General features: G+C 33.4%; 1 protein-coding gene across 3 annotated transcripts in view; it reads right to left on the bottom strand.

The window, feature by feature from the left end:
- LOC149773595 (uncharacterized) overlaps nucleotides 1-7,731 on the bottom strand; it is a 28,028-nt gene extending 20,297 nt beyond the window's left edge. Inside the window, exons 1-3 of one of the 3 annotated variants that reach the window (XM_089946362.1) lie at nucleotides 7,482-7,731; nucleotides 5,856-6,725; nucleotides 4,427-4,540 (exon numbers count right to left, since the gene is read on the bottom strand). In XM_089946362.1, the coding sequence (XP_089802488.1) occupies nucleotides 4,427-4,540; nucleotides 5,856-6,696 (955 nt within the window). In that variant the 5' untranslated portion in view covers nucleotides 6,697-6,725; nucleotides 7,482-7,731. Of the gene's footprint in view, nucleotides 1-4,426; nucleotides 4,541-5,855; nucleotides 7,161-7,481 lie in introns of those variants that run through there. The other 2 variants (XM_089946360.1, XM_089946361.1) reach the window with 2 other exon arrangements.
- Between the last annotated feature and the right edge of the window lie 10,129 nt (nucleotides 7,732-17,860).

Genomic DNA, 17,860 nt, shown 5'->3' with positions numbered 1-17,860 from the left:
CAAACATGGAAATACATTCAAATGAGGTCATTTAAAATATGAAATACCCTTAGAGAACATACAAAAAGTTGAAAGTCATAAGAATGAATACATGGAACAGAGACAACAGAATTAGAAGCAAATGAAGAATTACACAAACAATTTGATGATGAAAAAACAAACCGACAAGTAAACAAATAGAAAACAAGAGTATAAATGTGTTATACTTGATGATTTAATTGATAATTTATAAATCTAAACACTTTTAAAAGTGCATTTATATAGATGCTGTACTACATAAAAAGGTACATGTATTTCACCAAAGGAGATACAAAATGTGACAGGTGTAAATTGACTATTTAGTATACCTCATACTTCAATTTCTTCATCACAAAACTGAGTTCATAAATTGATGTATGTTTCTTAATGTCTTCATGAGTGTTTAACATTTGTTTACACTACTGTAGGAAAAAATGAATGTACTTTTACAGAATTTTTTATTAATTCTTAGAAAATCTAAAATGAGCAATATATTCTATCATGTTTACACATGTTAAAGAATATTCAAACAATAATGTTGTTTTTTTGGAAGGTCATATACAGTAAAGAGTAGCTACATTGTAATCATTTATGAAAGGTGACCATTATTCTATTGTTGAATAGTTTTTTCAACAATATCTAGAAATAAGTAATCAAAATGGTGGCTGAATTTGGTACTTATGCATTGTAATTTATTATAATAGATCAATTAAAAAATATTTGTTATGTAATATTTACTGTTCTTAACCAAGATACAGTACTTGCATTTAAAAATTGAAATAAACAAATTGAAATGAAAACAGACTAAACTGAATAATTTTGTCTACACACTTTGAATGGAAAAATCATTTTTAATTTTGTAAGACTAACTCATAACTGCTTTGGTCCTCCAATGACAAAATGCTTTGACTACATATCTCAATTACTATAATACAATAGGTTTGGGTCCCTCCCACCATAAGCATGAAAAAATGTTTTATTAACAGAGCAAAGCTGCTCACTCTCATTAATTGGCTTTTAGTGTAGACCTGTGATTGAAATGCTTGTGGAGTTGTTAATTGAAAGTGTGACATCAACTTGGTGCCAAGGAAACTGTTTCAGGGTGCAAGTCATGCAGTGCATCTTAATCCTGAGGAATTGTTGTGATATAAAGAACCACTAAAATCCTAACATTCTCCAAAAGGACTGTTATGACAGAATTTTATTTCTGTATTGTCATTCTCAGATATAGTCCATAATGCATGATACTAAATGTTAACCTGGTTAGACTACTTGCCTTTTTACTTTGTGTCTTCTAAACTGGTTCAATCGCCTATCCGAACAAAGCATTAGTGCCATAGTAAATACAGATGAGTAATTCTAACCATGTGTCTAATTGATCAGGATCTATCATGATTGTCACTGAGAAGGCATTTCAAGCATTAAATCTTGTAAATAAAGTTTGAACAGATGTTGAAAAGCAAGTCAAAGAAGTACACATATTTTGTTGATATAAAATTTAGTAGACATCTTATCTTTCCACAATTTCTAATACCATGTATAATCATGTTATCGAATCCTTTAAAAAAAACATTGTTTAGTTCGAAACATTTAATGTCAGATAAAAGCTGTCTATGGTTATCAAAACTGGTATTTCAATTGCTGTCATAAAGATTGCATTAAATTCAACTTGTTGACCTCTACATAATATTGAAATTCCTCCCATATTGATTTGGATGGGGTCTAATTTATGATGGTTCTTTGTGTTGCAGTGTTTTATTGATGTAGATAATGTTAAATAGGGAATGAAAAATAATGCGAGCCATTTTTTTGAGCTATGCGCAAAAGGCAATATCATCATTGCCTGGTATCATTGGCAGTGTAATAAAAAACAGAATGCCATGTTGTTTCTTTCTTTCTAATGAGTCATTTCATTTATTATAGCATTAGTGACCTGATGGCAGTTTTGATCAGTGGTATAAATAAAGCATCAAACAGAGCTAAAACAAGAAAAATAACCTATTTCAACAAGTTAATTCAACCAGTACCTGCAGCTATCATCATGATTATAAATGATTTGTGTTTGCTTTCTCATCGTTGTCATTTAAGTCTTGTGAATTTGCGATTACAAGACCATCACCATTTTCATATTTCTTGTCTACGTAATTTTATGACACATTGTTCTCATTATTTCTGTTATCAGTGCATTTTCACGAATTGTTATAGACTGCTTATCAGCTGCTGAAATCATCTGTTTACCAAGTCTGTGTTTACGGCAGTGTTCAGTCCTATCGGATGATACTATGAAGCTGTTAACAGAAGGCAACAATGATATCTGTTTTCATAACCATGTCACTTGCTAATAAAAACAATCATGAATTCCAACGGCATATTCTGATCTATCTTTGAAATATGAATTATATCAGTGAAATCTTATCATGGTGTCTTTATCTGATCCACAGCCTTTGTTTGTCAAAAGTTAAGTTTTAATAAAACTTTTTAACAATGTCTTGATCTGAACAGTTCAAACAGATTGTGCAAGGTATATTTTTTTAACTTGAATAGCTATTACTAAGAACTGATACTATTAGTCTCACTATTTCTTCTTTTGTCAGTCCATTGCTATTTTTTTTTAGAAAGAAATAAGTCCATCCTAATTTTCACCACTTGTTACCATAGCATTAATGTCAGCTGCTTACAGGTTCCTCTTGAACTGTCTCATGCTCCATAGTTTAATCATGTCTGCAAGCCATTAGCAAATCAGAAGGATTGATCACCAAAATCCCTGATGCACCACTGTATGTTTTTCTGGACCATTATCAATCAAGTATTTAATTTTTTATTAATGTATTTTCAGCAATGACTTGGTGGTCTGTTTGAGTTCAAGCAAACTGTGTGAAATTGTTTTATAGTAATGCTCTCATTGGTTGCATGAAAAGCTTGTTGTCAAGATAATGGTATTGAACATCTAGACAACAGTAAGTAAACATACCAAATTTACTAACTCTGGTACACTTTGATCTAATTTATTCCTATCCATAGTGACCAATTAAATTGTTTCTGCCAGAATTTTAGATCACACTATGCTCTGCATCTGTCAACATAATTATAACTATCTAATCATAAAGTGGAATATTAAAAAAAAATGTTTTTGTGGCTCGTAAGTGAAAATAATTTATTTCTGTGTAGTTTATTTGTATTTCTTTAGATATTTCTGCAATGTATTAGTTACTTAAAGTGTAAAACTGAGTTGCAGACTGAGAAGATGGTATCCTATTTGAAATTTTAAAAAAATGTAATAAGTCCATTATTTAATTGTCAATAATGATCGTGCATCAGTTAAATAAACCAGTATTATATTTACTCTCTTGCTTTTCATTTACTTGCTTGATTATTTCCACTTCTACTTATAATCGTAATTTCTGTTAAGCTTATGTACCTCTCTGTTTCATATCATTGTTGTAACTTTCAATTTCCTTCTGATGTTCTCTGTTTCATAAAATCATTGTTGTGACTTTCAATTTCCTTTCTGATGTTTTCTGTGTTGTCTTGTTCCTATTTTTTTAAGAATTTCTGTTTTCAAATGTGAATAAATCGATGCAAATTTTAATGTCTTTCCAGGTTTATATTTAAAAGTACCAATGTTAATGTACCATTGTCGATGACTTATGCTCTGTGACAAGATGCTACAGAGAATCCTTGGTCAGATTTTAATTCACATGTGTAATTCTTACATCATTTGTTTTTTGTGGTCTTCTTTTCATTTTGTTAACATTTTTCCATTTTGCATCTGTAACATATTTCTATTTATCTGACAGTTTAATTCTTGAATAGTTTTAAACTGAATTACTGTAATTGCTACTTTCTATTTGTTGTAAGTTCAATTTCAAATTAATGATATCTCAGGCTTACTCTTTTTTTCTTATGTGCCATTTTTTTTTTCTTTTTCATTAATTTATAAATTTTAGTTATTCTACTATTGGCTGCTAAACAAATCAATATTAATATATTGACTTCAACAAAAGTAGCAATTATTTTTATTATTTTCACACAGTGATCTAAAAATATCCCTATGCAAACACAATACATTTTTTGCAGAGATTGCTATGAGAAAACCAACATGCTGCATTACTCTGGAGTGCATGTGACTTGTTCAGCCAATTAGAATTCAGAATACTTTTTATAGCAGTATGGGTAATAATATAATATAATATTATTATTATTATTATTATTATTATTATTATTATTATTATTACCAATGATCAAATTGATCTTCAGTGAACCATAAAATAATGTCTATTCATTGGCTGTTACAAATTAGTAGTGTGTGGAAAAGTGCTGTCAAAACTGATAGTTAATAATTTGTAATTGTAAATCACCTGAGATGCAAGATAAGATTAAGCTCAAACAGCAACATCGTTTCCAGTACCTAACATTTCTGTTCCCTGTTTTGCACTGAATGTCCCTGGAATAAAGCCCAGAACTGCCAACCTCTGCTGGAAAACAACTGTCAACTGTAGCAGAAACTCACTGTATAGGTCTCCTTAAATAGAAATCAGGGATAAACTATGGTACTGTAATGAGTAAAACCTTTTAATAAAGGACACTTAAAAGCACACAATTTTGTTCTTTATGGATTGGTGTCATTTACACAGAAGCTGAATATGTGAGTGAAATTAAGAAAAACATGTAGTCTGTGACACACTACAAAATACAAATAATAAAACATTTTAGCAACACTTTGACATCTCAAAAAATAATCTAAGAAAATATGTGATTAGCTCCAAGTCCATTTTACTGCCTTTTACTTTTATAACTTTTATTTTTATAGGACATGATGAGAAAATATAATGATATTACATGGTTTACCATGCGTAAATGTTGGTTTCTGTACATCATAGCCAGCATTAACTTAAGATTTCTACCACATACATGTACAAATACTGAATTACAAATAAATGTGCTACTAGCTTTTGAGCTCACTTCTAAATTTAACAACATCTGTGTAAAAACAAAAGTTGAAAAACAAAAGATAATTTAGGTATGGGAAATTTTTATAGTGCATCATACTAGTGTCCATTCAATAATATTTTCAGTCATATAGAGTGTGAACTTGAGAGAGAGAGAGATTCATATACAGCAAAAAAGAAAACATGTTATGTAGAGTTTGACCTTTTGAGTGTGTCATATACACTGTGACCTTTAGACAGCATGTGTCAATTACAGTGTGACCTTTACGGAGGAAGTGTGTTGTATACAGTGTGATCTTTACAGAGAGAGTGCATCATATACAGTGTGATCTTTACAAAGAGTGTTCCATATACAGTATGATCTTTAGAGAGAGAGAGTGTGTCATATACATTGGGACCTTTACAGAGAGAGTGTGTCATATATAGTGTGAACTTTACAGAGAGAGTGTGTCATACACAGTGTGACCTTAACTGAGAGAGTGTGTCATATAGTGTGATCTTTAAAGAGTGTCATGTACAGTGTGACCTGTACAGAGAGAGTGAAAGTGTCATATACAGTGTGACCTTTAGAAAAAGAAAGAAAGAAAGAGACATAAAGTGCCACATACAATGTGATCTTTACAGAGAGAGTATGTCATTTACACTGGGACCTTTACAGAAAGAGTGTGTCATATACAGTGTGATCTTTACAGAGAGAAAGGTTAAGGGTCTGAAATTTTCTTTAGAGCTGCAACATTTTGTAATTCTTATTCAATGTCATAAGGGCAGAGCTTTTGTTTCAATATGGAAAATACCAAATATTAAAAATATTATATAAAAATTTAAATGAATTATAATAAATTTTATTCCTCAAGGATACAAAAGATACCTTATTGCAATTTTCTTTACCTAGTCTGTCCTTCTTTGGGTAGTTGTCATTACTGAAGGCTTTCAGCCTGCATTCAGTGAGGGATTCCACTAAATCCATTGGGTCCAGTATGCCATCTTTCATCAGATTGGTTCCCACAATAATCATTGCTAGAGGAAGGCCACAGCACAGATCCACTATTTTCTCCATGCATACATGGGAGTGCATATCTGGGGCAACAGTTGCAAGAAGCTCCATGGAATCTTCCCTTGACATTGGTTTTAGTTCACACTTGTAAACTGCTCTGTTTATCTGAGCAAAAAGTATATGTGACGTTGATGTCAGAAATATCCTAACATTCATGCAGGCTGATACAAGATTAACGCAGAGTGTTTGCAATTCGTCCTTCAAATTCCATATTTCTTTCCCTGTCTTTGAATCTTTTAATGTTACCTCAAATGTTTTCTCAGCATTTTCAAAAATGAAAACATAAAAATGATTTTTATTGTTACAGATTTCTTCCATCAATGTATCAAACGCTGCTTGTATGTCAGAGATTTTTATCCTGTGAGGAAGAATTCCTAATCCTGCACACAGCCTACCATACAAAGTTACTTTTGTGTCAATATAGTTCAAGTCCACAGGAATAACTCGAAGATCACATTGATTATTCTCATGTATGATAGATGATCTAATGGCCAGATATTGTCTTTTCAAGAATTCTCTAACAGTTCTTGATTTGCCCACAGATCTCAATCCATAGACTCCAAATATTCTATGCTGATTTTCTTTCCATGCTTGGTCCAATTCTGCCAGAGCATCTGCCCTTCCCACAAATGGCAATTCTTCAGGAAAATCTAAGTATTCTTCTGCTGTCTCCATGGTTATACTCTTTAACAAACTTACAGATGCTGGAAATTAGCTGAAAACTTAATAGTGAATACAAGAATCAAATAAATAAAAAGTAAAATCTATAATGCTGTGCACAATATTGTTTCAATAACCAAAAATTATACTTTTATTTATTTGATTTAGACTTTTGGACTGATGAGGACTCAGTCCTTCTTCCCTGATGAAACTGCATTTTGTTTTTACCAGTCACAGATGAATGAGGAACTGAAACCTTTATCAACTGTCTTAATCGAAAGGATGAAACCTGACAGCAATATAGACTACAATGTCTATTTCTTGCATCATTTGTAATGAAATAAAACTTTTCTGAATGGACATGATTTTTAAAAAATCCATTGTGCAGTATCAGCTTGGTCCCTATGATGTTGGCATTGCCCAGAAAAACGACGTGGCTGCCCCTTCCTCCGGACAAATTCATGACGACGCCCTTGATTTATGGATAAAGAGTATATCAAGAAGGTTTTTTTTTTTTTTGTTGCATGTAAGAGTTCACGCTAATTACGTTGTCCATAATTAGGGCGTTTCTCTTCAGATCGATTTACTTGATAAATACCACTTCACATGTAATTATGGTGAAGAAGTAGGCAAATAATTTGATGATGGATTTCTAATTTGTTAAACTGAAGATGCAATGTTGAGAAATCATTTCGCAACCCTGTAACCACACCATTAGTTAGCACGGTGTTCCAGACAGAGGCTAGTAAAATGAGAGAGAGAGAGAGAGAGAGAGAGAGAGAGAGAGAGCACCAATATACCCAGCAAGAGTTACCGATTTTGCACAACGAAAGTGAAAGTAGACTAAATTCTCTCCAATGTAAATTTGTCGATATTTCCGTAGTATATGCCCTTTATAATCATTTCTGGTTAGCATTACATATATGAGGACACTATATATTGTTAAAGTAACAAACTTTAGGATTGTAAACTATGCTTTGGAAATTAACTTTTTGCAATCAACATTAAATTGTGATTCTCAAGATTAGAAGGCAGTTACATTATTAACTCACAAGCGGGCGTCCGGATTTTACCATGTTGCGGACTTTGACTGAGACTCAAAAATATTCAGACATACTTTGCTAGAGTGGTAATTTCTTGTAGGGCCGTGTGTTGTTGTTGTTGTTGTTGTATGATTTAACGCCATTTTTCAGTACAAGATATGCTATCCATGGCGGCCAGTATAACTGGTGGAGGAAGAATCCTGGAAAACCCCGTGAAGAACCACTGACCCACAAGAAGCTACTGGCGGGCTTTCTCATGCACCCACGTTAGCCGAGCCTGAGACTCGAACCCACGCAGACAGATGTGAGATGGCAGTGAGCGCTTTAGACCAATCGGCGACTCTGGGCCCATGGGCCGTGTGATCAAAATCAACATCAGGCATACACAATTTTCAGCTAAATATATTCCCTTCAATGCTAATTTGGACTATGAAAAGAGAAAAATAATAAAATACATTCTTGCTAGACATACAAGTGTTGCAAACAATGGTAACTGTGTAGATTATTGCCTTATCTCTCCATGTTTATATTTGATCACAAATAATATATGATCCCTTGCCTTATCTCTCCATGTTTATATTTGATCACAAATAATATATGACCCCATGCCTTATGTCTCCATGTTTATATTTGATCACAAATAATATATGATCCCTTTGACCTATCTCTCCATGTTTATATTTGATCACAAATAATATATGATCCCTTGCCTTATCTCTCCATGTTTATATTTGATCACGAATAATATATGATTACATGCCTTATCTCGCCATCTTTACATTTGACGACACATAACATGATTGCATGCCTTATCTCGCGATGTCTCAATATAAAGCAGACAGGAAACTATATTGTATCTGATGGAAATGTATTGATGGTCACTGCATATCATTTAGTTACTAACCACAGCAGGAAACAATTTACAATTTGCATTGCAATGATAACTTTATAGAAAGTATGAACAGGGAACTCTCTGTCAGTCTATAGAGTATTTGTGATAGGGTTATTTTGCTTATACATTTGTGAACCTAAGTTGGTGCCGAAGGAGCCGGTTGGAAGGTCAGCTGTCAGCCGAATTGACTTTACGCCAGAAGGTAGATGGCTCCGCCTACCGAACACGTGACTTGACAACGTCTTAACCTCCGACAAACATTCTGTGAAAATGGCGTGCGTGCTAACATTTAAAGATATACCAGACGATATTGGTGAGCAATATCTGCCATACGAAACAACACTGAGACAGAGACAGAAAGTGAGAGCATTTATCCATCGCTTGCACTTCTCTAAGTTACGTCGGTATGCGGAGAACTCGCCCCCAGAGTGGTTGGAGAAGTCGCCCCAATTGGTTGGAGAAGTCATCCCAAAACTTGTCACCCAGATAACCTTTTTATAACACAGTTAAGTCACCTTTTACGTGATTCATATATATATATATATATATATATATATATATATATATATATATATATATATATATATATATACGCGATCACAAAAGAGATATTAACTAAATTAAAACAATATCATAGTAATATTTATAAGGACGAAATGAAGTCAGTATATAATCTAATGAATGACCACAGTATAGTGATTAAAAAGGATGATAAGTCAAACACTGTTATTGTGAATCAAGATGATTATGTTAAAGAAGTTGAACGTCAATTAGAAATTAAATAAAAAAATTCAACATGCATTAATGAGATTGCTAAAAGTAATAATTCCGTATGTGAGGAATTTGATACTTTCCCTCTTAACATACGTACACCTCAGTTCTACATATTACCCCAAACTCCTAAAAATCCTGACCATAATTTACCTTTAAATTATCTAGGACGACCACTTATATCAGGTTGTAATTCATATACTGAAAACCGATCCAAATTTATTGATAGTGTTTTACAACCTTTAATGAAATCACTTCCTTTATACATTAAAGATACAACTACTTTCATTAAAAAGTCGAAGTCTATTCCACATCTATCTGATAATTTAAATCCTGGTATCATTAGATGTAACATCACTATATACCAACATTCCGCATGCAGATGGTATTAAAGCGTGCAAATATTTTCTTGATAACATTCCTAATAATAGCACACTATCTAGCAAAGATATTTGTATAGTAATAAAAACTTATCTTGGAAAATAATTATTTTTAATTTAATAATACGAATTACGATTTTTAGATGACATATTTCTGATCATGAAGCATTCAAATGAAGAACTGAAAAAATGATTGATCGCCTAAATCATTTTCACCCGACGATTAAATTTACATATAATGCATCTAGTACGCATGTTTCATTTTTAGATGTAAATGTAATAAAAAGTACTGATAACACTATCTCTACAAATATTATTAAAATGCATCTAATGATTTGAAGAGCAGAGCAAAAAGGACAGATAACACTTATTTTTCGTTAAGTACAGAAGCGGAGTTGATCAATGGAAAAGTTGAAAAATTGCAAATTTTATAGATTTAATAAGTTATTAAGTTGAAGAAAAACGACAATAAATAAAGCCTTAACCATGTGGCTATATCTCAGAATTACTATATATGATCCTGGGGGCGACTTCTCCGAACCGTTGCGAAATTTTTAATTATATACAATAGCCGAGTCGATATCGACAGAAGCAGCTTGTCGGAGGAAAATGGCGGACGTAAACAGTGTCTGGAGGTGTGTATAATAGCGCTCGCTGATTGGTCAATCGAGCAGAATGATTGACAACTGGCGATAGGTCAACTGAGGCCAGAGTGTTGAGTCTGGGTGGGAACCGGGGTGGTGAGTCAAGGGGTGAGTCAGTTGGGTACCTTATGCCAATCGGTTGGATGCCAGATATCAGTCGGTTGAACAATAAAGGAAAACTCTTGGTTGTAAGACCGACCCACACTCTCCCCCATTTAAGGCCGCCTCAAAACTGGTTTTGTTGATTCAGAAATGTGTAAGTATTAATGGTTAAAATGTGCAACGGATGCTTTCTTGTCCTTGCATTTGTGCCTTTGGTGACTCAGTGGTGTTGTGTATATTTGATTTAATTATATCTGATTTAATATATATCAGTTTAATTGTTTGTCAGTTTTAATTTTAATTTTATTTTTCATTACATGATATTGTAATGTAAATTCATTCACTAGAGATAATACTTTTTTCAGAACAAAGTTTGACATTGACTGTTAGTTTATAAACACCAGGTGTTGATCTAAATCCTGACCTTGTTTCAAAATTTGTAGCATCCATGTAAACAAGTTCCATTTTATTTTAAAATGATTAGTTGTTGTCGAGGTCATGATGGGACTTCGGGTTTAAGATGTAAACAATGTTTTTTTCATGTTTTTATTTCTTATAGTAAAATGATTGGTTTTCGTCAGGGTCACACTGGGTAGACGTGATCTTTAACAAGTACTTAGCTGCTATAAACTTCCAGATGATGATCACGTGTACCCTTGTTTACGTTTTAGGATACGATATAACCTCTGTTTTGGAGAGTTATTCTCAGTAGAAGTTGAGCTGTTAAACTGGAAGTTGTATGTTGTGCTGTTTGGAGTTATTTCAAATTACTTGGTTTGGAGTTATTTCAAATTACTTGGATTCAGAAGGATTAATTCTGTTATTTTGCTTGAAAATACATGTGCTCATGTGAGATTCTTAATCAAAGACAGTTCTTTTAAGAAATTTATTTACATTTCTAAAACCGGAGTGATAATTATTGTTTCTACAAGAAACTGTAGACTTCAACACTACAGATTTTACCATACATCATCGTCTTCCATCTTGGATTCTTCGTCAGGATTCTAACTTGAAATCAGTAGAACATTTTGTTATTAGGACACCAAAATTTTTATTCTTGGATTATTTTGGATTATTTTGGATTTGATTGTATAAAACCGTAAGTTCATATTTTTTTTTTTCATTTTTAAAGAATTTTTCCAGGGAAATAAATTGCTGTATTTTTTCAAAGCTTGTTGTTTTCACTCTTGTGTTACAGTTTATTCGAGCCTAAACACGTGACGTAAGAGTGACAGCTTTGTTTTTCGAGTGGTTCAAAGGGCAGAGATCAGGAACACAGAGAGCTTATGACACATTTCCAAAGAGATTTTTCATAAGCTTCTAGCGAGGTCCGGCACTTCCAGGAGCTATTAGCTCGATTTTGGTGTGCTCTACATATGTTATGAACTTGTGAGAGGGTGACAGGTGTAAGTTTAAGTTGTTTACATTTGCAATATGCATAAAGAGAATATTGGCATACCTCTATATTACTTTCATGCAATGTGACTGATATTTTGTGGGATATTGTACTTGTGGAAACTACATGATCTAAGAACACAGTTAACCAAAATGATTGCTCCCATGTGTTCGAAAAATCATCCTGAATTAATCTAAAGCACACTATCTTTATTAAAATATGGAAAACAGAGCTTACCAGACTAGATAATACCAGCTTCTAAAAGTGCAATGAATGAATCAAAAATATATAAAATGTTTAAAAACGTCATTGGCTCTTTTTCCCCACAATTTAATTCTGAACTCCAGGAAGTGAAAATGACCAACGCAGAGCTAGTAGTGTTTTGATAGATGCACATCTGAAGTAAGACCAAGCTGTATAATCTATAACCCAAATTATTCCCATCGATCATACACCAAAATAAATGGAATTGAAAATTCTTTTAATAATACCGAAATCATACAAGGTGTTTTAAAAAAGCCAGTATAGCCTGGAAAATCCATTTTCTTTACAGATGTAACCCTGTGCAAAATACGAAGCTATAGAGAGATACTTTTTTGTCACTTCGTCAATTATAACCGAAGAGCATGCATATTGCGTGGTTGTCAATTTTGTCGATATTGTTAAACTCTTTATAGTGCCTTAGATATGTGGTATGCAGTTTGTGTTTGAGTTATTGTTTTGGCCAAGACGAGGACATCATCGTGCTTTTTAGCATTCGCCGGCTGATAAAATTCCTAGCTACATAAATAAAGCCACAACTTAAAATTGTGATCTCACGGGCAATCACAATATCAGCAACACTTTTTGTTGACAATATTCCAATTCCCGCCGTACCGGTGCCCGAGATAATGACGTCAGTGTGAGTGGTTTCAAGACCATCCGCCGTGTTGATGCACGCGTGTAATTTTTATATTGACCGCCACGAGGTGCTAACGACCTATTGTTTCTAATGCTCGACAAGGTTTAGCCATGGTGATGTCACCTGTTGCGTTTCGCATAAACTTTTGTAGCACACGGGCGGCCACACAAATCTGTATTTCTAGTCAGTAAGCAAACATTGAGCTACCAGATAATATAAAGGACAACAATATATCACAATGACAAATACATACATTCTTGCTATGCGGTTGTAGTCGTTCCTGTTTCATTTGAAAGAGAGTTTCAGAACTGCATTGTCAGACACCCGTTCTGTGCTGGTCTCGAGGCTTAACAAACCATGCTGACTCAACAACCAAGTATTTTTCTTTCAGGTTCAACCGACAGACAGCTAGGTGGATGGAGGCCGTCGAGCCAAAAGCTAACAACTTCCCAAAAAATGAATGTTAGTTACAATTACACTACTGTTAGGGGGCTCCCGCAAGCAGGGCCCTGGATCAAGAGCTCTATATGCTCCTCCTTTAAGCCGGTCATGACCGCAAGTTATCTTGTAGGTGGATGTAGAAGAATTTTATTAAGAAACAAACAAAACCAACAGAAACTTTAAATAAATTTTGATATATTTGGTTATAAGACACCTATCAGTTTTATTTTACTGGGGAAAGAACCAGAACTTAAGCGTCATGTCCAAGAAGTAGAAAAGGCGAGACTGACATTTTCTGATTCAGTACAGTGCCACTATTTTCTCAAACAAGGCTGGAACTACTTTTTCATTGAGTTTTCATGATTAAAAGTTAACAAGCGTGAACAACTTTGCCGGAGCCTCACTTTATATGCACAAGAAACTTAGTAACGTCTCTGTTCCGAATCTATATCCTCATGTTCCAACAAAATTTGACAATTTCTCATTAATTCTAAATCGCAGTTCTTGGACTGCTACCGCCATGCATGGAATACTTTCTTTAATTAACAGTGATCGTAGTGAAAATTAGTATTTTGTTTATTTGACACGTTTCACTTATAAAACTTCAATATTCATGTACATATCATCTGATCAAAATGTAATTGGGTTTATGATTTAAGATCAAGTTCGTATTTAAACAAATGAAACAATGTGACTCATTCTTAATCTCTACAGAACCGTATTACCGTCTCCCATAGCGCCAGATATAACCATCACTACAAAATGCAGCCAACGTTGTCTTTCAAGGTTTATCATCAAAATAATATTATTGCATTTTATTAAGAATCATTTGATGCTAAATTGATGTATCTGCAAAGAAAAGAAATCATCTGCAGGTAATTACAGGTATAATACTTATATTTCAGGTAATACCTATCCGGTCCCTTCCGCTAAGAAATGTTGGCAGTCTTTCAGAAAGAAGGCAAAAGCAAGGGTGAGAAGACATAACTTTGTTCTGCTCTAGAGGATATATAACTTCACAAGTAATATAATTCATATATCACCGTATGTCACTCAGATCCTACCACGTGCTGATACCCATGGATCGCCGACCAGTCCTGTCGTTGGCAAAGGTGTGATTATCACGTGATTCATAGGCGTGTTAGCAGTTTTACGGACTTTCAGGCCTAATGTCCGTGTCCATCCCACTGCCACAATATATCATATACAAATTCAAATATTCATAACTGAGACATCGATAATTTTTAATGGAATTTGTAGTATGCACAAAAATGCACACTAACTCATATGAAAAAGTGTATGTCAACATACAACATTTTTATTTTATATGCTGTGCTTTGCAAATAAGCGGAATATTATTATATTTGCTCTCGTGATAGGTCACTTCTCTCACTTACAGAATTCTTTTCATGATTGTATGCTATAGGAGATATCTTTGTACCCTGTCAATAAACCTGTTAAAAAATCTATGAAAACAGCGTAAAATCAACCTCTTTTAATAATAATAATAATAATAATAACTTTATTTTCAGAGAATAATATATTTATGAAACTTTATTTTGTGATGACATATTTAGCATTTAAAAGTTAATCTTGCAAGTTGTTGTTTTAAAACTAAAGAGAAACTACAATAATTTCCAATTTCCGAGGTGGTGGATATTTTATTATTTGCAAACTTTCCATTTTTTTCTAAAACAGTAGAAAGGAGGTTAGCCCCAACGAACTAAAGGATAACTAGCATATAACCGTTGGCATCGGCCTCCACGTATAAAATCATATTCATATTCAGAGCCTTCTTGTAACCTAGCCATTCTTTCCTCCTAAGACCTAGGCAATAGTTTGGAGTGGCTTTCAATCATATGCCAAACGGGAATGGAGCAAAATGACTAGCTTTGTACATTCATGTACATTATTTGTAAATTACTGGCAATGTTCTTCCGAAGAGCACATGACAACATAGTGTTTTTTTTGTTGCACCCTGTGTACATACAGTCATTCCTGGAATCATGAAAATTGATGAATGGATTCGTCGTGCTGAATGTGACACCCTCATGACAAAAATAGGATGCTATAACCCACATTTTACGCTTCACTGACATTGAGCTAATTTTGTTTATGTTTATTTCTCAAGCACTGTTCGTGCCAGAATCAATCAATTAGATGACTGTATGTATGTATGCAGGCCCGACCCTAGGATGTGCGGGGCCCAAGGCAGCAATCGATGAGCCGTACATACGTACGTATGTATGTATGTATGTATGTATGTATGTAACACACTCGTACAATTAAAGACCTTCATTTCACATTTTCTGGCTGATGTTACGTTTTTTCATCTAGCTCTAGTCCACTTAGTTTTTCTACGTGCTACATACCTGCCTAGAATCATGGAACTTGGTGAGGGGATTCAGCGTCATTAAAACAAAACCTGGTAATTACGGCCTTTATTTTACACTTCATTGACTGGTTACATTTTGTATTTGATATTCATGTCTCGTGCACTGTTTATGCTAGACTCACGAAACTGAACTGATATGCATCTCTGTTACTACTGTTATGTATATTTGATTTAATTATATCTGATTTAATATATATATATATATATATATATATATATATATATATATATATATATATATATATATATATATATATATATATATATTAATTGTTTGTCAGTTTTATTTTTTTTATTTTTCATACATGATATTGTAATGTAAATTTATTCATTAGGGATGATATTTTTTTTAGAAAATAGTTTGACCTTGACTGTTAGTTTATAAACACCAGGTGTTGATCTAAATCCTGACCTTGTTTCAGAATTTGTAGCAACCTTCGTAAACAAGTTCTATTTTATTTTAAAATGATTGATTATTTCCAAGGTCATGATGGGACTTTGTCTTTAAGATATAAACAATTTTTTTAAATATATTTTCGTCAGGGTCGCACTGGGTAAACGTGATCTATAACAAATATTTGCTTCTATAAACTTCCAGAAGATGATCACGTGACCCTTGTTTACGTTTTAGAAATCCCATATAACCCATATTTTGGAGAATTAATCTCAGTAGAAGCTGGGCTGTTAAACTGGTATATGTTGTGCTGTTTGGAGTTATTTCAAATTACTTGGGTTGAGTTATTTCAAATTTCTTGGATTCAAAAGGATTAATTCTGTTGTTTTTTTTTCTTCTGTAAAATACGTGTGCTCATGTAATATTGTAGAACAAGGACAGTTTTTAAAAAATTTATTCAGCTATCAGAAACCGAAGTGATAATTTTTATTTTTTTTACAAGAAACTGTAGACTTCAATACTACAGATTGCAGCATACGTCATCGTCTTCCATCTTGGATTTTTCGTCGGGATTCGAAAGTGAAATCAGTAGGACATTTTGTTATTAGGACTACTAAAATTTTATTCTTGGTCTATTCTTGGATTTTTTTATATTTGATTCTATAAAACCGTAAGTTCATTTTTTTCCCTTCATTTTTACAGAATTTTTCCAGGGAAATAAATTATTGTATATTTTTCAAAGCTTGTTGTTTTTCATTCGTTCTTGTGTTACTGTTTATTCGAGCCTAAACTAGTGACATAATAAATTGGGCGCTCGTCCTAAGGATAATTTTGAATTTTGGATAGAATATTAAAAAAAACTTTGTTTTTGAAATTTGATTTCCCCATATTTTTGAAACCTTAGTGAAATCGTCAAGCTTTGCTTTTCTCTCCAAAATATCATCAAAGGTAGAGAATTTTTTTATATATCACGAGTGGTTGGACATTTTGAAAATGGAAGTACAGCTAAAAAAGTTGGAATTAGAGATAAGACAGTTTCAGTTTCAGATCGAAAATATACAAATGGAAAGAGAGATGGAAGTAAGACGAATGCATTCTCAGAAAGAGAGAGAGAGAGATACATGAAAGACAAATGCAGTTTCATAAAGAGTTGGAAGTAATACGAATGGAGTTGCAAAAAGAGAGTGAAGAGGGAGAAAGACAGTGGCAAATGCAAAGAGAGAAAAATGAAAGGGAATTTCGAATTCGGTTGAAAGAATTAGAGCTGGCAAAGGAAAAACACTCCCCTGCCTTTGATGTTTTAAGAAATATAAGTTAGTAAAGCCTTTTCTGGAAGAAGAAATAGATAGAATTTTTTTTTCGTTTGGAAAGAATTGCTGAGTTTTAAGTGGCCAAGAGACTACTGGACTCTATTATTGCAATGTGTACTCACTGGTAGAGCTCGTGATATTTACATTTCACTATCACAAGAGCATAGCGCTGATTATGATATAGTTAAGGACCAACCGTAAAAAGTTCCTTTCTTTTGCAAAACCAATCACTTACATTTATGCATTATGGGATTGCGGACTACATAAAGAACTACATACCTCCAAAGGTGAAGAGCCTGACGCCGTGCGATATCTCTAAGGTACTGTATATTTATAGAGACATATCACACTCTGTACATACTCCAGTCAAGAGATGGGGATGTCCTTGTGTCCGGCACTCGTTAGCGAAACAAGTCCAGCAGTTTTATTATGGATTATTTTGAGATTCGGTAAATATTACGATCATCACCTGGAGTTGTGCATATGGAACAATCACTTTTCTCCCGCGAC

This window comes from Sinohyriopsis cumingii, unplaced genomic scaffold (genome assembly GCF_028554795.1).
Source record: "Sinohyriopsis cumingii isolate HCF-2022 unplaced genomic scaffold, ASM2855479v2 utg000624l, whole genome shotgun sequence".
In the NCBI taxonomy this organism is placed as follows: Eukaryota; Metazoa; Mollusca; class Bivalvia; order Unionida; family Unionidae; genus Sinohyriopsis; species Sinohyriopsis cumingii.
This window is presented reverse-complemented; position numbering and strand designations above follow the sequence as displayed.